Source organism: Mesocricetus auratus, unplaced genomic scaffold (genome assembly GCF_017639785.1).
Source record: "Mesocricetus auratus isolate SY011 unplaced genomic scaffold, BCM_Maur_2.0 Super-Scaffold_4256, whole genome shotgun sequence".
Classification (NCBI taxonomy): Eukaryota; Metazoa; Chordata; class Mammalia; order Rodentia; family Cricetidae; genus Mesocricetus; species Mesocricetus auratus.
This window is the reverse complement of record NW_024429182.1, coordinates 54307830-54324292: the sequence shown is the minus strand read 5'-3', so window position 1 is coordinate 54324292 and position 16463 is coordinate 54307830. Positions and strand designations below refer to the sequence as shown.

General features: G+C 49.5%; 1 protein-coding gene across 1 annotated transcript in view; it reads right to left on the bottom strand.

Annotated features, from left to right (window-relative positions):
* Positions 1 to 16463, bottom strand: part of Lrp5 (LDL receptor related protein 5) — a 104253-nt gene that overhangs the window by 61804 nt on the left and 25986 nt on the right. The window contains exons 2-5 of the mRNA XM_005064097.4: positions 11863 to 12259; positions 7454 to 7651; positions 3960 to 4156; positions 2335 to 2466 (exon numbers count right to left, since the gene is read on the bottom strand). Of these exons, the coding sequence (XP_005064154.1) occupies positions 2335 to 2466; positions 3960 to 4156; positions 7454 to 7651; positions 11863 to 12259 (924 nt within the window). The remainder of the gene's footprint in view (positions 1 to 2334; positions 2467 to 3959; positions 4157 to 7453; positions 7652 to 11862; positions 12260 to 16463) is intronic.

Here is a 16463-nt window from a genome sequence, read left to right as displayed (position 1 = left end):
GGGGGTTCCATCCCGGGGCAGGCGGGCTGAGCAAGCATGAGAAGCAAGCTGGAAACAGGGTTCCTCCAGAGCCTGAGTTCCTGCCTTAACTTCCCTCCCAGATTTCCTTCAGGATGGACTGTGACACTGTCACCTGCAAGACAAATGAACCTTTCCTCCCTAAGTTTTTTTTGAACATGGTGTTTATCACGGCAGTAGAAACCTAACTAAGACACATACCTTTTATCTCATCTGGAAACATCTCCCTCCCTCTGCCCCTGCCCCACCCAAGACAGGGGTTCTCTGTGTAGCTCTGGCTGTCCTGGAACTCACAGAGATCGGCCTGCCTCCACCTGTCTCTGCCTCCTGAGTGTATGCCACCACCCAGCATCATCTCCCTCCTTTTAACAAACCACCCTAGTCAAGGCATCTGCAACCAAAGAGGAAAAATCTGGACTTAGCATACAAAAGTCCACACCGACTACAAGGATGCCCTCAGCCTGTCACACACTCACACCTGAGTAGGTCTCTGAGTGACACAAAATGCTTTTTTCCTTTGTGCTTGGCACTCTCCAACAGTCTTTTTCGGAGTGGAGACAGAATTCTGGGGAAAGTGGCAAATGTGACCTTTGGACATCTGAGTCACTGAGGAACCTGGCTCCCACAGGAAGGGCAAGGCCAGCTGCTCATCCTGATCTCCAACCCTAACCGTATCTACAATCTAAGTCCCACACTGCAGAGTACACAGGAGGAACCAGGAAACCCTCAGAGTCACACCCCAAGCTTGAATAGCAAGCTAGGGTTGAGCGAGGACATCTCTCACCCACACACATCGACACCAGGAGACGGCTTCTAGGAAGTTGATTGACTAGGTGTGGTGGCAGGCAGCCACCTGCCCTGCCTTTCCCTGTGGGGGTGGGACAATGGTGCAGGAAGCAGGCTCTGTCTGAGAAGAGAAAAAGGGAGGCCGAGCCTCAGGACAGCTGCTTTCCTCCCCTCCTCATGGACAAACCCCAGCATCAAACCAATGAATTATCCTCTGATCCCTGACTCATTCCCAAGGCCGGGCAGCATCCTCTGGGTACATCCTTGAGATAAGAATGCTGCTCACTGTAGGATAATGACACCAGGAGCCCTGAAGCAGCAAATGTTGAAAAGTGAGGCCCTAGCTGAAATGTAATAGGTGTGTGAATCAGAAGGGAATCAGTGGATATGGTGGCACAAGCCTTTAATCCCAACACTCAGGAAGCAGAGACAGGCAGATTTCCATGACTTTGAGGCCAGCCTAGTTTATATAACAAGTTCTAGGACAGCCAGGGCTACATAATGAGACCCTATCTTAAAAAAGGACAACAATCACAGATATGCCAAGGCGGACAGGGGAACCTTACACAAAGAACCACAGGCAACTAAGGACAGAGGTCATCTTTCCCAGGGAAGACTGCACCATTGGTTATCACATACAAAACGGTCAGCCTAAGTTTAGATTTCACACTTTACTGTATAAAGTAACATTATACAGCTGAGGAAGTTATATTTAAGAATATGTGTGTGTACATGTATGTGTGTATACACATACACATATATGCAAGAAACAACAATTAATGAAAAAGAAAACATGAATTTGAAAGAGAAAGGAGTAGTCTATGGAAGGGCTTGTAGAGGAGAAAGGGAAGAAGGAAATGATGTAATTAGTTATAGCCCCCCCCAAAAAGAAAAAATTTAAAGAAAAGCTGGCTCTCTGGGTCAGAAAGAAAACATCCAATAAGGCTGATGTGGGACCCAGATATGCACAGGGGCATTAATGGAGAGGGAAGATTCAGGGGAATGAGCCACAAGAAGAGAAATAAACAAGGAAGATGCAGGAAAGCCAAACCAAATCACATATCTGCACTTGCAATGCCCGGGAGTGCGCTCTCAGTGGGCAGAAGTGGTACTGAAGGAGAAAACGCAGTCAGGCACCGTGCTGCAGGCTTGCACCCTCAACCGCAGCCACTAACGCTGCCATCTTTTGATTTTTGCAGTTAACTGCTTTTGGTTAAAAACTCAAGACAGCAAGCTTTAGGTGTGACCACATATTGACATGCTCAGCTCTTTGAAGGCACTACTAAAAAGTCAGAACACCGTTTTTGTTTGTTTGCTTGCTTGTTTTGTTTTTATGAGACCCCCAAGACTCTCAAAGAGCTAGTCCATGGACTAGCTGACCATGAATTCCAGCTACAGAGAAGCAAGGCTCAGTCTTCAATAAAGCAAGCAGACCCTTATGAGAAGGCTCTGGGGACAGCCAAGCTAGTAGCAGCCACCCCACCAGGTTGGGCCCCATCTGCCCCTGCCAGAGTGAGTGTTCTACCTCACCTGCCTTACACGTCTTGCCATTGTCTTGCAACTGCACACCAGTAGGGCAGGCACACGAGTAGAAAGGCTCCCTCGGGGACAGCAGGCACAGGTGGGAGCAGCCACCATTGTCCTCCTCACATCGAGTGTGGACTGGTAGGAAGAGGACAGAATAAAAAAAGTTGCAGTGCAAGATATGGGATTCCCACCACAGCCCGGCCATTCGTTTCCAAATGAGCTGGCATCCCACCACCTCCTCGTGCGCCTTGCAGGACAGCCCTCAGGCCTCCCTCTGGCCCAACACCATGCCACCCTCTCATGATATCAGGTCTCTTCCCACATGAAGGGCCTTCATCCTTGCCAGCTGTTCTGTAGTGTCTCGAAACTATCCCAGACCTGCTGTGCCCCTGGAAGGAACATTTTCCCCACCCTGAGCTCCTCCAACAAGATAACAAACGTTCACCCGCCACGCTTCCAAAGAAATCCTCAGGACCTGCTTATGTGGCAGTCCCTGGAGACCCTGGGTCAGTGGACTCCTGAGCACATGATTCACCTTGTCTCTCTGACCTGCCTGAACTCTGCAGGCTCCATCCATACTGGGTGACCACATTCAGGCCCTTCCATAACCAATACACAGCTGAATCTAACAAAGGTTCCTAGACCCTCCTTCTACCTGAAGGAAACGGGGCTCTGTACCACTGAAACACTGTCAACTTGAAATGGGTTTCCTGCTATTGACCTTTGCCCTCCCAAAACTGGGAGTGAAATGTGGGCTACTGCAGGGTAGAAGGGCTCAAGAGCCATGATATTATTGCCCAGAATAGAGAGACCACCTTCCTCCTCATCCTACACTAACTGATGCTTTTCTGGCTTGAGTTCTAAGCCCTAAGTTCAAGCTTCTATAAAGTACAGTCAGAAATAGCAATCCCTGGACCCTATGTAACTAGGTAAGCCTAGAACAGGTGCTTTTAATCTTCCACCCAGCCCTATAATCTGTCCCCGGAGCTCAGCATCCCCATCAGTGACTTCTGCTAAGACTACCATCTAGGACCCCAGCTGACAACCAGTAACTCCAAGCTAGGACTCCACTGGGTCTTTACAATGATACCACCTGTTCTAGAAAGCACAGAACAGCTCTAGAGGGGCCCTGACCACCACACTAGCCTGCTTGGACTGTCACAGGCAGAAGCATCAAACATGTATGCATGCGCGCACAGACACACAGACACAGACACACACACACACACACACACACACACACACACACACACACACACACACACACACACACTCCTTATTCTAGGCCACCATGCGTGTCTCTGGAGAAGTGGTCCCCCTGCACAGGTGTCTCTGCAGGATAGAGGTCTGGTCTGGTCAGGTGGAAGTCTCTGCTTACGCCCCCCTGCTCCCTACTGCATTGCCTGGACCCACTCAGCCTCATTAGGTCCCACTGCTTGACTCTATCCTACCCAATGCCCTGGCGGAGGGGTTGGGCCCCTCCTGTCTACATCCCATCCTACCTGTACCAGTGATCTGTCTGATTTAGCCTCTCCGACCTGCAAGCCCTGCCCTGCCCTGCCTCACCTGCCCCACCTGCCTATCCCCTGCCCCACCCACCCCAACCCCCAATGCCTGCTCAGACTTACAGGGAGGCTGCCGCTCCTGGCTCAGCACCTGAATGTCCATGGGCGAGTAGAGGGCACTGAGGATCTCCTTCCTCTTCTCTCCTGTCCACTTGTTGCAGGCATGGATAGAGCGGGTCTGCCAGTCCGTCCAGTAGAGCGTGTCCCCCGAGAGTGTCAGGGCAAAGGGGTGAGTGAGGCTGCCCTCCACCACCTTCTGCCTGCAGCAGACAGGAAAGGGGCAGAGTGGTCAGGAAAAGACCTCGTAGACCAAGTCTGCCCCATCCTGAAGGTCCTTGAGCCACAACAGACCTCATCGTGTCTTGTCAGATCCAAGGAAACCGACTGTGAGCACACCCTACTTGGGCCACTACAGTCAGCCTTTACAGGTGTGCATGGGCACTGCCCACACCCGGCCAGCCTCTCATGCCTGTGACAAAAACATAAACGCCCCCTACAGAAGAGAGAAGCATGCACCACACCTGGAAACAAACAGCTTGTGAAAAGCTTGGGTCCCCAGGCCTGATGTGCAAACAGCTTCACACTAATTCAGTCAGATGTGCTCTGTCCTAGAGCCACATCAACAGCAGGGAAACATCTGAGTCCTTTGTGCTCAGCCTGTCCTACATAGTGGACATCGTGTTTAATGAGATTATGAACACTGGTGAGAGGAGTGGAGCTTTTGATTGCTTAACGACTATACCCCGTGCAGGAGGCTCTGGCCAGCTGTGTGGCCTTGGGAACTCCCTGTCTATCATCATACAGGAGGTGGTACGGGTTGCTGTGAACATTAAATGAACTGGTAAATGTCCCTGGGCATGACTGGGGCTATGGAAGTATTACCACTATCACCATTATATTAACTGGCACTCTCTTGTCATGACCCCTTGCCCAAGGCTCCTGGACCAGCAACTTTCCAGAATCTGGGCTCCCACAGTCCCAGTGTCCCCAGGCTGATCTCATTTCCAAATCTCACACAAGGCCCTGACCTGGCCAACCTGTGTGTATCCCCATCTCCACCCCGAGATGATGGAGCACAAGGCTTCACAGTATCCCAACATGGATGGCACACTGGCCTTCCGAATCTCACTCAAGCCTTGATGAACACTTAGCACCAGCTCCTATGCCCCTAGGCCAGGAGTTCCTCCCCTGCAAAGACCAGATTAACCCTCCCATGAGGAGCCCAAGACCTGATGTCAACTCAGCAAGTAATACTCGGTCATGGAGTAAACTACCCCTCACCTGACACAAAGGTTAAAGTTGAGTCTCAAGTGTAATGACGGCACGGGGCTACACAGAGCAGGCCAGAAAGTTCTAACAGCCATCATCAAGCAGGAAAACTGGCCTTCTTATTTATCCACCTGCCCCCTCCATTCGTCAAGCACCTATTGTGAACACAGCTCTCTATAGAGAGACGGGAGATACTGTGCTAATCACACAGACCCTGCTGCCCTGAAGATACCATGGCAGAGACAGGGCAAGAGGATCAGTGACTGCTTCAGCACCATGCAGGGCAAACCCTGACCTACAACTCTAAAATCCAAAACAGTCTGAACACTGAATTTTTTATGTGTTTTTAAGATTTTATTTCTATTTACTTGTATGTGTATCTGTGTGCAGGCATGTGCAACTGAATACAGTTGCCCAAGGAAACCAAAAGAGGGCGTTACATAAGCCTCCCAGTATGGGTGCTGGGAAGTGAACTCTGGTCCTCTGCAAAAGCAGTGAATGCTGGTAACCACTGAGCCACGGCTCCAGCTCCTGAACATTGAGTTTCTCACTTGTTTCACAGCACAGCTAGGCACATATATGGGTCAGGTGAACTCTGTGTGGTTTTTTTTTTAATTACGGAATGTATGGTGTGTGTATAGACAGATACATGAATGCCACAGAACCTGCTTGGAGGTCAGAGGACAACTTTCTCTACTCCATCATGTGGGTTCCTGGGATCAAACTCAGTATTCAGTTCAGCCAGACATCTTGGAGCACTACATATGTTCCTTTCTATCTACTTTGGAGGGAATTTTCAACATGTTACCTATAGAAACAGTCACATTAGCTGTGACATCAGGTGTGGCACCTATAGAAACAGTCACATTAGCTGTGACATCAGGTGTGGCACCTATAGAAACAGTCACATTAGCTGTGACATCAGGTGTGGCACCTATAGAAACAGTCACATTAGCTGTGACATCAGGTGTGGCACCTATAGAAACAGTCACATTAGCTGTGACATCAGGTGTGGCACCTATAGAAACAGTCACATTAGCTGTGACATCAGGTGTGGCACCTATAGAAACAGTCACATTAGCTGTGACATCAGGTGTGGCACCTATAGAAACAGTCACATTAGCTGTGACATCAGGTGTGGCACCTATAGAAACAGTCACATTAGCTGTGACATCAGGTGTGGCACCTATAGAAACAGTCACATTAGCTGTGACATCAGGTGTGGCACCTATAGAAACAGTCACATTAGCTGTGACATCAGGTGTGGCACCTATAGAAAGTCACATTAGCTGTGACATCAGGTGTGGCACCTATAGAAACAGTCACATTAGCTGTGACATCAGGTGTGGCACCTATAGAAACAGTCACATTAGCTGTGACATCAGGTGTGGCACCTATAGAAACAGTCACATTAGCTGTGACATCAGGTGTGGCACCTATAGAAACAGTCACATTAGCTGTGACATCAGGTGTGGCACCTATAGAAACAGTCACATTAGCTGTGACATCAGGTGTGGCACCTATAGAAACAGTCACATTAGCTGTGACATCAGGTGTGGCACCTATAGAAACAGTCACATTAGCTGTGACATCAGGTGTGGCACCTATAGAAACAGTCACATTAGCTGTGACATCAGGTGTGGCACCTATAGAAACAGTCACATTAGCTGTGACATCAGGTGTGGCACCTATAGAAACAGTCACATTAGCTGTGACATCAGGTGTGGCACCTATAGAAACAGTCACATTAGCTGTGACATCAGGTGTGGCACCTATAGAAACAGTCACATTAGCTGTGACATCAGGTGTGGCACCTATAGAAACAGTCACATTAGCTGTGACATCAGGTGTGGCACCTATAGAAACAGTCACATTAGCTGTGACATCAGGTGTGGCACCTATAGAAACAGTCACATTAGCTGTGACATCAGGTGTGGCACCTATAGAAACAGTCACATTAGCTGTGACATCAGGTGTGGCACCTATAGAAACAGTCACATTAGCTGTGACATCAGGTGTGGCGCCTATAGAAACAGTCACATTAGCTGTGACATCAGGTGTGGCGCCTATAGAAACAGTCACATTAGCTGTGACATCAGGTGTGGCACCTATAGAAACAGTCACATTAGCTGTGACATCAGGTGTGGTGCCTGTGCTCTATTCCCAAAGCCATCAAGCAATCCTTGGTAAGAGCCTATGGAAAGAGCCTAAGGCCTGAGTTAAGGAGCCTCAATTCCCTGGGGCAACAGGGTACAATGGGGAGGGCATCTCGGCCACCAGGCACTCACCGAAAGGAACCATCCAGGTTGGCACGGTGGATGAAGCTGAGTTTGGCATCAGCCCAATACAGCTTCTGCTCCTCCAGGTCAATGGTTAGCCCATTGGGCCAGTAAATGTCGGAGTCCACAATGATCTTCCGGGTACTGCCATCCATCCCTGCCCGCTCGATCCGGGGTGCTTCACCCCAGTCAGTCCAGTACATGTACCTAATGAGGAGGGACAGGAGGAGAGGCACAAACAGACCTGAGAGTTGGTCCCAAACTCTAACAAGCCTGAAAAGCTCACCCACCAGAACTATGAGAAATTACCAGAGATTAGGGTTTGAGGGACCAGAACTTTAGGATTTTAGGATAAGGGATTTCATGCTTGAAACAGGAGCACACCACACCACCACCACCACTACCTCCTCCTCCATCACCTCCTCCATCACCTCCACCATCACCTCCACCATCACCTCCACCTCCACCTCCACCTCCACCACCTCCATCACCTCCTCCATCACCTCCTCCACCTCCACCACCTCCACCACCTCCACCACCTCCACCACCTCCACCACCTCCATCACCTCCTCCATCACCTCCACCACCTCCATCACCTCCTCCATCACCACCTCCATCACCTCCTCCACCATCACCACCTCCACCACCTCCTCCACCATCACCACCTCCATCACCTCCACCTCCTCCATCACCTCCATCAGCTCCTCCTCCACCTCCACCTCCTCCATCACCTCCACCACACCACAACTTCCATCTTTTGTCTATAAGGCTGGCCGCAAACTCCTGATCCCACTGCTCTCTCCACCTCCCAAAAGTTAGTATTACAAGCATGTACCACCATGCCCAGGTTTATGTATTTATATATGTTATTTTCAGGTATGTGTGTGTATCTGTGGGGAAGGGGTGAGTACAGGTATCTGTGGGGTCCAGAAGGTGTTAGAGCTTGCTGTAAACTTCTCAAAGTGGGTGCTGAAAACCAACTGAAGCGCTCAAGAAGAGAAGCGCTGAGACGTGTCTCCAGTCCTGAGAAGCATGTCCTTAAGAATATAAATGTGCCAGGTGGTAACACACGCTTTTAATCCCAGAAGGGGGGGGGGGGTAGAGGTAGGCGGATCTCTCTGAGTTCAGTCCCCAGCACCCACATGGAGGTTCACAGCCCTCTAGAACTCCAGTTCAGGGTATCTAACACCTTCTTCTCAACTACACATGGCACACTTAAAGAAACACAAGCAAAACACTCATAAACATAAGAAAAATAAATAAAACATATATATAATCCGCTGGGTAGTGGTGGCGCACACCTTTAATCCCAGCACTCGGGAGGCAGAGGATCTCTGTGAGTTCGAGGCCAGCCTGGTCTACAAGAGCTAGTTCCAGGACAGCCTCCAAAGCCACAGAGAAGCCCTGTCTCAAAAAAACAAAAACAAACAAACAAAAAAAATATATATATACACACACACAGCTAATGAGCTAGCTTATAAGGCACTTTCTGTACACACACAAGTCTGAAGTACTAAGTAAATCCCCAGAGCTTACAAAAAAAAAAAAAGCAAGATGTGGGGCCACGCATCTGTAGTCCCAGACCTCCTAAGGCAGGAAAATGGGCTGGAAACTCACAGGCCAGCAATCTAGTAATATGTAGCACAACAGAAATAGCAAAGAGAGACCCTGCCTCTACAAGTGGAAAGAGAAAACTGATTCATGAAAGTTGTCCTCTGACCTCCATGTGTGCTCAATGACACATGAACAACCACCCCCCACCCCCGCTAAACACACATATATTATCCAAGGACAGAGCTGTAGCTCAGTGATAAAGTTCCTACCTAGCTTGCAAAAAGCCCTGGGCTCCATCCCCAGACCTATAGAAAAAGAACATAAACTAAGATGACTACAACATCACAGAGCATATAATCTGCACTGGACACCATGGGCCAAAATGCCACTGTGTTACCCACAGCTCTATACACTTCCAATTTGCTCTCAGTTAAGAATATGTTATAAGGACCTTCCCTCCCTATTAGAAATATTTCTCACTGAGCCCAGTGTAGCAGTGCACATCCTACTATCCCTAGAACCAAAGAGACTAAGGCAGAGACAAGAAAACTGCATATATGCGGAATCTTTTATGTGATGGATGAAGGGCATGTATGTTACAACAGCAGCGTTCTCAGTGTTTTCATATGGCATGACGAGGTCACATCACGCCTCTGTATGCATGGGGACACAGACACAGTGCCATGTCACCCCTGCCAGCTGCTCCTTCCTTCAGAATTGAAGCCAACCCTAGATACTTTCTATCTATCCCCAACCCACTCTGTACCTGGGCTAAGATGCTGCCCTCCACTGCCATCTATAACTGCTATGAGGGAGCCAGGCCCAACCCAAAGCCAAGAGAGCCTCATGAGCTTGAGTTATCCTCTTTCAGGGCTCTAGTCTTCTCTACCCAAGGGCCTTTCACAAATACCACAACTGTTGCCTTCAGCCACTTCAGGTCTCTACTTAAAAGCCACTCAGAAGCCAGGGCTGGTGACACAGGCCTATAATCCTAGTTGGCCAAGAAGGATTCCAAGTTCCCGGCCAGGGACTTGAGTTCCTACAGTCTTCCCAGGAGTCTCTGTGGCTGAGAGTCTGACAGAACAGGCTCAGGCTAGCAACCACTCCTCAACAGGACCCCTGTGCTCTTGTCTCCCGCTTTCCCCTGCCTCACACTCCTCCTGGGGCAGCTGCTATATCTCTACCCCCCACATGCATGAACATGGCCCTTTCTCAAGCTGTGTGTCTCCACTGCCCCAGTTCCCTTACGGGGTGGAGGAGAAAATGATACAGGCACAGTTTGGGAGGAATGCGTGTCCCTGGGGAGTAAGGCAGGTTCTGTGAACAGGGTAGTCAGTGGTCACGGCTTCAGGTTGCAGCTGAGGAACTCAGGAAGGCCCCTAGAACCTAAGCCCTTGCCTTGCACATGCCAGACATGAGCTCTCCACAACCAAGTCACATCTCTAGCCTCTTTTCTGTATCTCATTTTTGAGATAGGTGTGCTGGCTAGTTTTATTTCAACTTGACACAGCTACAGTCATTTTGGAAAAGAGAACCTCAGTTGAGAAAAATGTCCCCAATTGGCCTGTAAGCTGTAAGACATTTTCTTGATTTCTAATTGATGTGGGAGAGCCACTCACTGTGGGCAGTGCCACTCCTAGGCAGATGGTCCTGGGTGTTATAAGAAAGCAAACTGAACAACCATTAGAGAGCAAGCCAGTAAGCAGAGTCTGCTGTCTGTGCTTCAGGTCCTGACTCCAGGTTCCTGCCCTAACTTGACTCACTGATGGGGTGTGACCTGAGAAGTATAGATCAACTATACTGTTCCATCCCCAAGTTACTTTTAGCCATTGTGTTTGTTGTTGTTGTTGTTTTGAGACAGGGTTTCTCTATGGCTTTAGAGGCTATCCTGGAACTCGCTCTTGTAGACCAGGCTGGTCTCGAACTCACAGAGATCCACTTGCCTCTGCCTCCAGAGTGCTGGGATTAAAGGCGTGCGCAACCACTGCCTGGCTTAGCCATGGCGTTTTACCACAGCAATAGAAATCCAAACTAACACTGGGCAGTGGCACATGCCTTTAATCCCAGCACTTGGGAGGCAGACGCGGGCAGATCTCTGAGTCCAAGGACAGCCTAGCCTATAGAATGAGTTCTAGGACAGCCAGGGCTATACAAAGAAAGAAGTCCCGTCTTGAAAGACCAAAAGAAGGAAGGGAGGGGAGGAGGGAGGGAGGGAGGGAGGGAGGAATTCTAAGACACATTATCTCTCACTGGGACCTGGAGCTTGACAATTAAGAATATGCAGGTGGCCAGCAAGCCTCAAGGAGCCACATGTCTGACTCCACAGTGCTAGGATTCTAGACATGTGCCACCACCTCTAACTTTTTCTAGGGATTGAAGTTGGGTCCTCATGGTTACAAGGCAAGTACTTTACTAATGGAGCTATCTCCCCAGTTCCTGTGTGGTTTTCTTTTGTTTGGTTGGTTTTTGGTTTTGGTTTGGTTTTGGTTTTGGTTTTGATTTTTCGAGACAGGGTTTCTCTGTATTGTTTTGGAGGCTGTCCTGGAACTAACTCATTCTGTAGACTTGGCTGGCCTCAAACTCACAGAGATCCTCCTGCCTCTGCCTCCCGAGTGCTGGGATTAAAGGCATGCACCACCAACACCCAGCTTCCTGTGTGTTTTTTACCACAGTCTTTATAGTCCAGGTTAGCCTGAAATTGTGGCAACCCTCCTACCTCAGCCTCCAGAATGCTATGATTACAATGTAAGCTACCACACCTAGCTAAACATGGCATGTTTTAGAGTCCAGGATCTCCCCAGGGCACAGAAGAAACCCCATCCCTACATCCACCCACAGGACCTGGAGCACAGGGGTAAGCTTACCCATGTGCAGGATCTAGGGCAATGGCCCTTGGCTGGTCCAGGTCCTGCCAGAAGAGAACCTTGCGGGACGTTCCATTGAGATTGGCCACTTCGATGCGGTTGGTCTCGGAGTCTGTCCAGTACAGCTTCTTGCCGACCCAGTCACAAGCCAGGCCATCAGGTGACACAAGGCCAGAGATGACGATGCTCTGTGCAGCAGCTCCAGTCTGGTTCAGGTAGGTCTGTTTGATGGCCTCCTCACTCACATCTGTCCAGTACACAGCGCCCTTGGAGAACTGGAAGTCGACGGCGGCTGCGTCCTCCAGGCCGCTGGCCACAATGGTGGCCTCCAGCTTCACTCCGCCTGCATCCACTAGCCGCACATCCCGGCGGTTGGCAAACAACAGGAGCGGGGAGGCTGTGGGAAGAGCAACGTGTCAGGACAGGAGGGACCAGAGGCATGGCCACCTCGGAACCAAGACCCCTTCCCTCCAGTGGTTCAGAGTCTCCCTTGGGGATAGGCCTGTGCAGGAAGAAAGGCAGGAAGACTCCCCAAACCCCCAAAACTCTGGCTCTGTTGCTCTCCCTGAACTGGAAAGATCACTTCCCCACCTCAACTTGCTCTTCAAAGGCTGAGGGGGAGGGGTACTTTGTAGCTTCCTAGGATCTTTTTTCTCCAGCCCTCACTAGAAGTCAGAAGCCCAGAAGAGCCAGGGCTCCCGACTCTGAACCACTAAGGAAACCACACACTTAATTCCTAAGCTTTAAGGGGAACCCACAACACACTCCTGGGAAGTTAGTTTTCCCTAGAGGAGACCTGGCAGCAGTCCCAGGGGCCCACAGTGAGGCAGGACACAGTGTGGGTAGCTCCTCACCCTCCCACCTAGGGACAGGCAGCCTCTCCTCCCTCCTCTACCTGGAGAACCCTGGATGATGTGGGCTCCAATCACCCCATGGCTCCACCGCCCCCCTCCTCTCATCAGGCAGAGGCAACAAAGGAAAGCACCGAGGAGAGAGAAGAAAGTTCTGGAGAGATGTAGGAGTGAAAGAGAAAGAGTCACAGGGTAGAAGCAGGGCACCTTCCCAGGGAGGTCGTGTGAGGGGCCTCTGGGGTCCCCTGTTCCAACAGGGAAACAGATACTGAGCAAGAGCATAAGCAAGAGCTTGCAGTGGTGTCAGGTTACCGCTGTGAATGGGCAAACAGTCAGGAGACAGCATGGGAGTAGGGAACAGTACAGGAGGCTGTGTACTATGTAAGGAGGTCAGAGGAGGGAGACTAAAACCACGCCAAGTTCCTGGGGTAGAGACACATAGTGGCAGCTCACATGAGGCGAGAATGCAGTGGACGCTGGTCCTGTGGGTCCTTCTCTACCACGTGACTTGTCCCTTGTGCCCAACACCTCTAAATGCACAGCCCCTGACAGATTAGGGAGCCTTCATAAAGAAGCATTGGCTTCTCCCAAGTCACCCCTAGTGTGATGACCCTGGCAGTCTCTGGCTTAGGGTGATAAGATGGATTCCCAAGAAAGTGTGAAATTGAAGGGGACAGCGGGCAGCAAAGCAAGGATGGAAGACACACACACACACACACATATACACACACACACACACTACACACACACATACATACACACTACACACACAACACACATATACAACACACACACTATACAATAAACACACAACACATACACATACACACTACACACACACATACATACACACACAACACACAACACACATATACCACACACGCCACACACATACACACTACACACACAACACACACATACACACACACTACACAATAAGCACACAACACACACACACATACAACACACACACACACTACACACACACTCAGAAGCTGCACTTCTGAGTCTCTGGCCTCAGACCACACACCCACACCACACACCACACACACCACACACACACCACGCATACACACACAGACACTACACACACATACACCACCCATACACACATTACACACATACCATACACACTACACACACATACCACACCATACACACTACACACACATACACCACACTACACACACACTACACACCACACACACACACATACATACACACTACACACACACACCACATACCACACACACACAACACACATACACCACACACACACAACACACACACACACACACACACACACACACACACACACACCAGAGGCTGTACTTCTGAGTCTCTGGCCTCAGGAAGGTTGCATGCTAGGAGCCAAGCCCTGTGGCTCAGCTTGCACCACGGAACCCTTGAGAGATCACTGGACTACCCTCTAACAGACAAAGATGACAGTGTGATAAGCCATTTGGACAATACCATAGCACCTGTTGCACTAAGGAGCACAAAATAGGTGGCTTAGCAGTTAGGAGCATATGCTACTCCTACAGAGGACCCAGGTTCAGTTCCTAGACTCACACAGTGGTTCCCAGCTCCAGGAGACCTCTGGACCCTGTAGGCACCTTCATTCATACGCACACACCCACACATAGACAGACACATTATACATAACTTTATCATTCTTAAAAACAAAACAAAATGGTCGGGCAGTGGTGGCGCATGTCTTTAATCCCAGCACTCGGGAGGCAGAGGCAGGCGGATCTCTGTGAGATCGAGGCCGGGCTGGACCGATAGCCTCCGAAACAATACAGAGAAACCCTGTCTCGTAAAAACCAAAAAAAAAAAACAAAAAACAAAAAAAGGATGACTTGAGGAATGATATCCAATCACTGAACACTGGTCACCACATGCACATATAACTGCATGTATGTATGCATGTGTCCAATCTCTCTCTACCTCCCTCCCGCCTCCCTCACTACATCACTGTGAATCCATGCGTCCTGGCACTGAGGGCACCAGAGAGCATTAACTGGTGACAAAGGCTAATAAAGGTCTGGTCAGGTAAAGGAGTCTATGACTCAAGATTGGTAACTATGTATTTTCAAACATTAACTCTGAATTTCACATCTGTTGCTAGGAAGCTATTTGTACAAGTATTTTTGGAGCTGAATATGATAAGGCAAGAGGACAGACCTCTAAGGAGGGGCACCGGTAGGTTCAAGGTATGCTCCACACAGAGACACAGGGTCAGCAGTAGCTCCCTGTGAACCAAGTGGGGTTCAGGAGGCTCGCCTGGAAACTGCTTGGGGTAAGGGTTCCCCAGGCCAGGGTCAGCTCCACTACACTTGCGGTCCTGAGCTTAACACTAGCCCAGATCCCAGCTGGGAGAATGGAATAAGATTTCTTTTTAACCACCCTGCTAAGTCTCAGTGTACACACACACACCAAACAAACAAACAAAGCACTAATGTTTTGACCTGGCATAGTGGCACATGCCCAAGACATAAGCAGAAGGCTCAGAAGTTCAAGGTCATCCTTAGGTATGTACCAAGTTCAAGGCTAGCCTGTCTCAAAACAATGACAAAGGGTTAATGTTTTGAAAAGACACAATTGACAGCTGAACAGGCCAAATTCCCTATTACATATAACAGGCTCCCTTGATCTACCCTGATGTCCTCATCAGTTGAATCTTGTATATACACTTCAAAGCAACAGCATGGACATCCCATATCCCCAGAGATTTTCAGCACCCACAACCAGGGAGGCGAGCCAATAGCTCAGAATGATCTGACAGATACTTATCTATTATAGCTCCCAGGACCCCAGCAAATCAGAGAAAAACACCAGCACCAGGCCCTGTGGTCAGTTTATCATCCCTGCCACAGCAGAACTGGGACTGAAAACCCCAATGCCAACAATCCCATTTTAACCCCTGTAAGTATATCCAATATTTATATATAGAATTCATAACAGATGGTTTCCCTTCTACTCAATAGCCCGTGTTTTACACTGTTTACATGGTTACCTCAAACAAGGCCCAATTCCAGGTAACCCAACCCTTTGCTGCAACCCCAAAATAAGGAGCAATCTTGGTTCATGCCTTATTTACAATCATAAACCATTACACTGCACCTCCAATGGCTCGAGCAATGCATGGGAGCCTATGCATGCATGGGAAAGGCCAAGCCACAGAAGGAATTAGGGTTCACATACAAGATGCCAACTTAGCTGGAGAGCATACACACACATACACAGTCACACAGCCTCACACCACCTAAGCAAGTGCCCCAAGGAGGTGGTCCTGGCTGTGGGTGCATGATGCCAAGCATCCTGGTGCGAAGCTGGGGTCTCAAAGAAGGAAGAAGGCTGGACAGCGGTGGTGCACGCCATTAATCCCAGCACTCAGGAGGCAGAGGCGGGTGGATCACTGAGTTCAAGCCCAGCCTGATCTACACAGTGAGTTCCAGGACAGCCAAGGATACACAGAGAAAGCCTTTCTCAGTGGAAAAAAAAGAAGAAAGAAGGAAGAAGATACAGGAAACGGTGACCACATCTCAGAAAGACATCAAGTTGAAGCTATGCACCTCAAATCCATGAATCCTTCTAACAGGACACAACTCATCTCCTCAGCACCTCAGCTTTGGATATCTACCAGCTTGGGATTCTCACAGGACCACCCACCTGCACACATCCCTGTATCCCACCCACAGGCCAGGACGCCTCATGGTCCCAGAACTTCTTACTCTAGCTCATTCA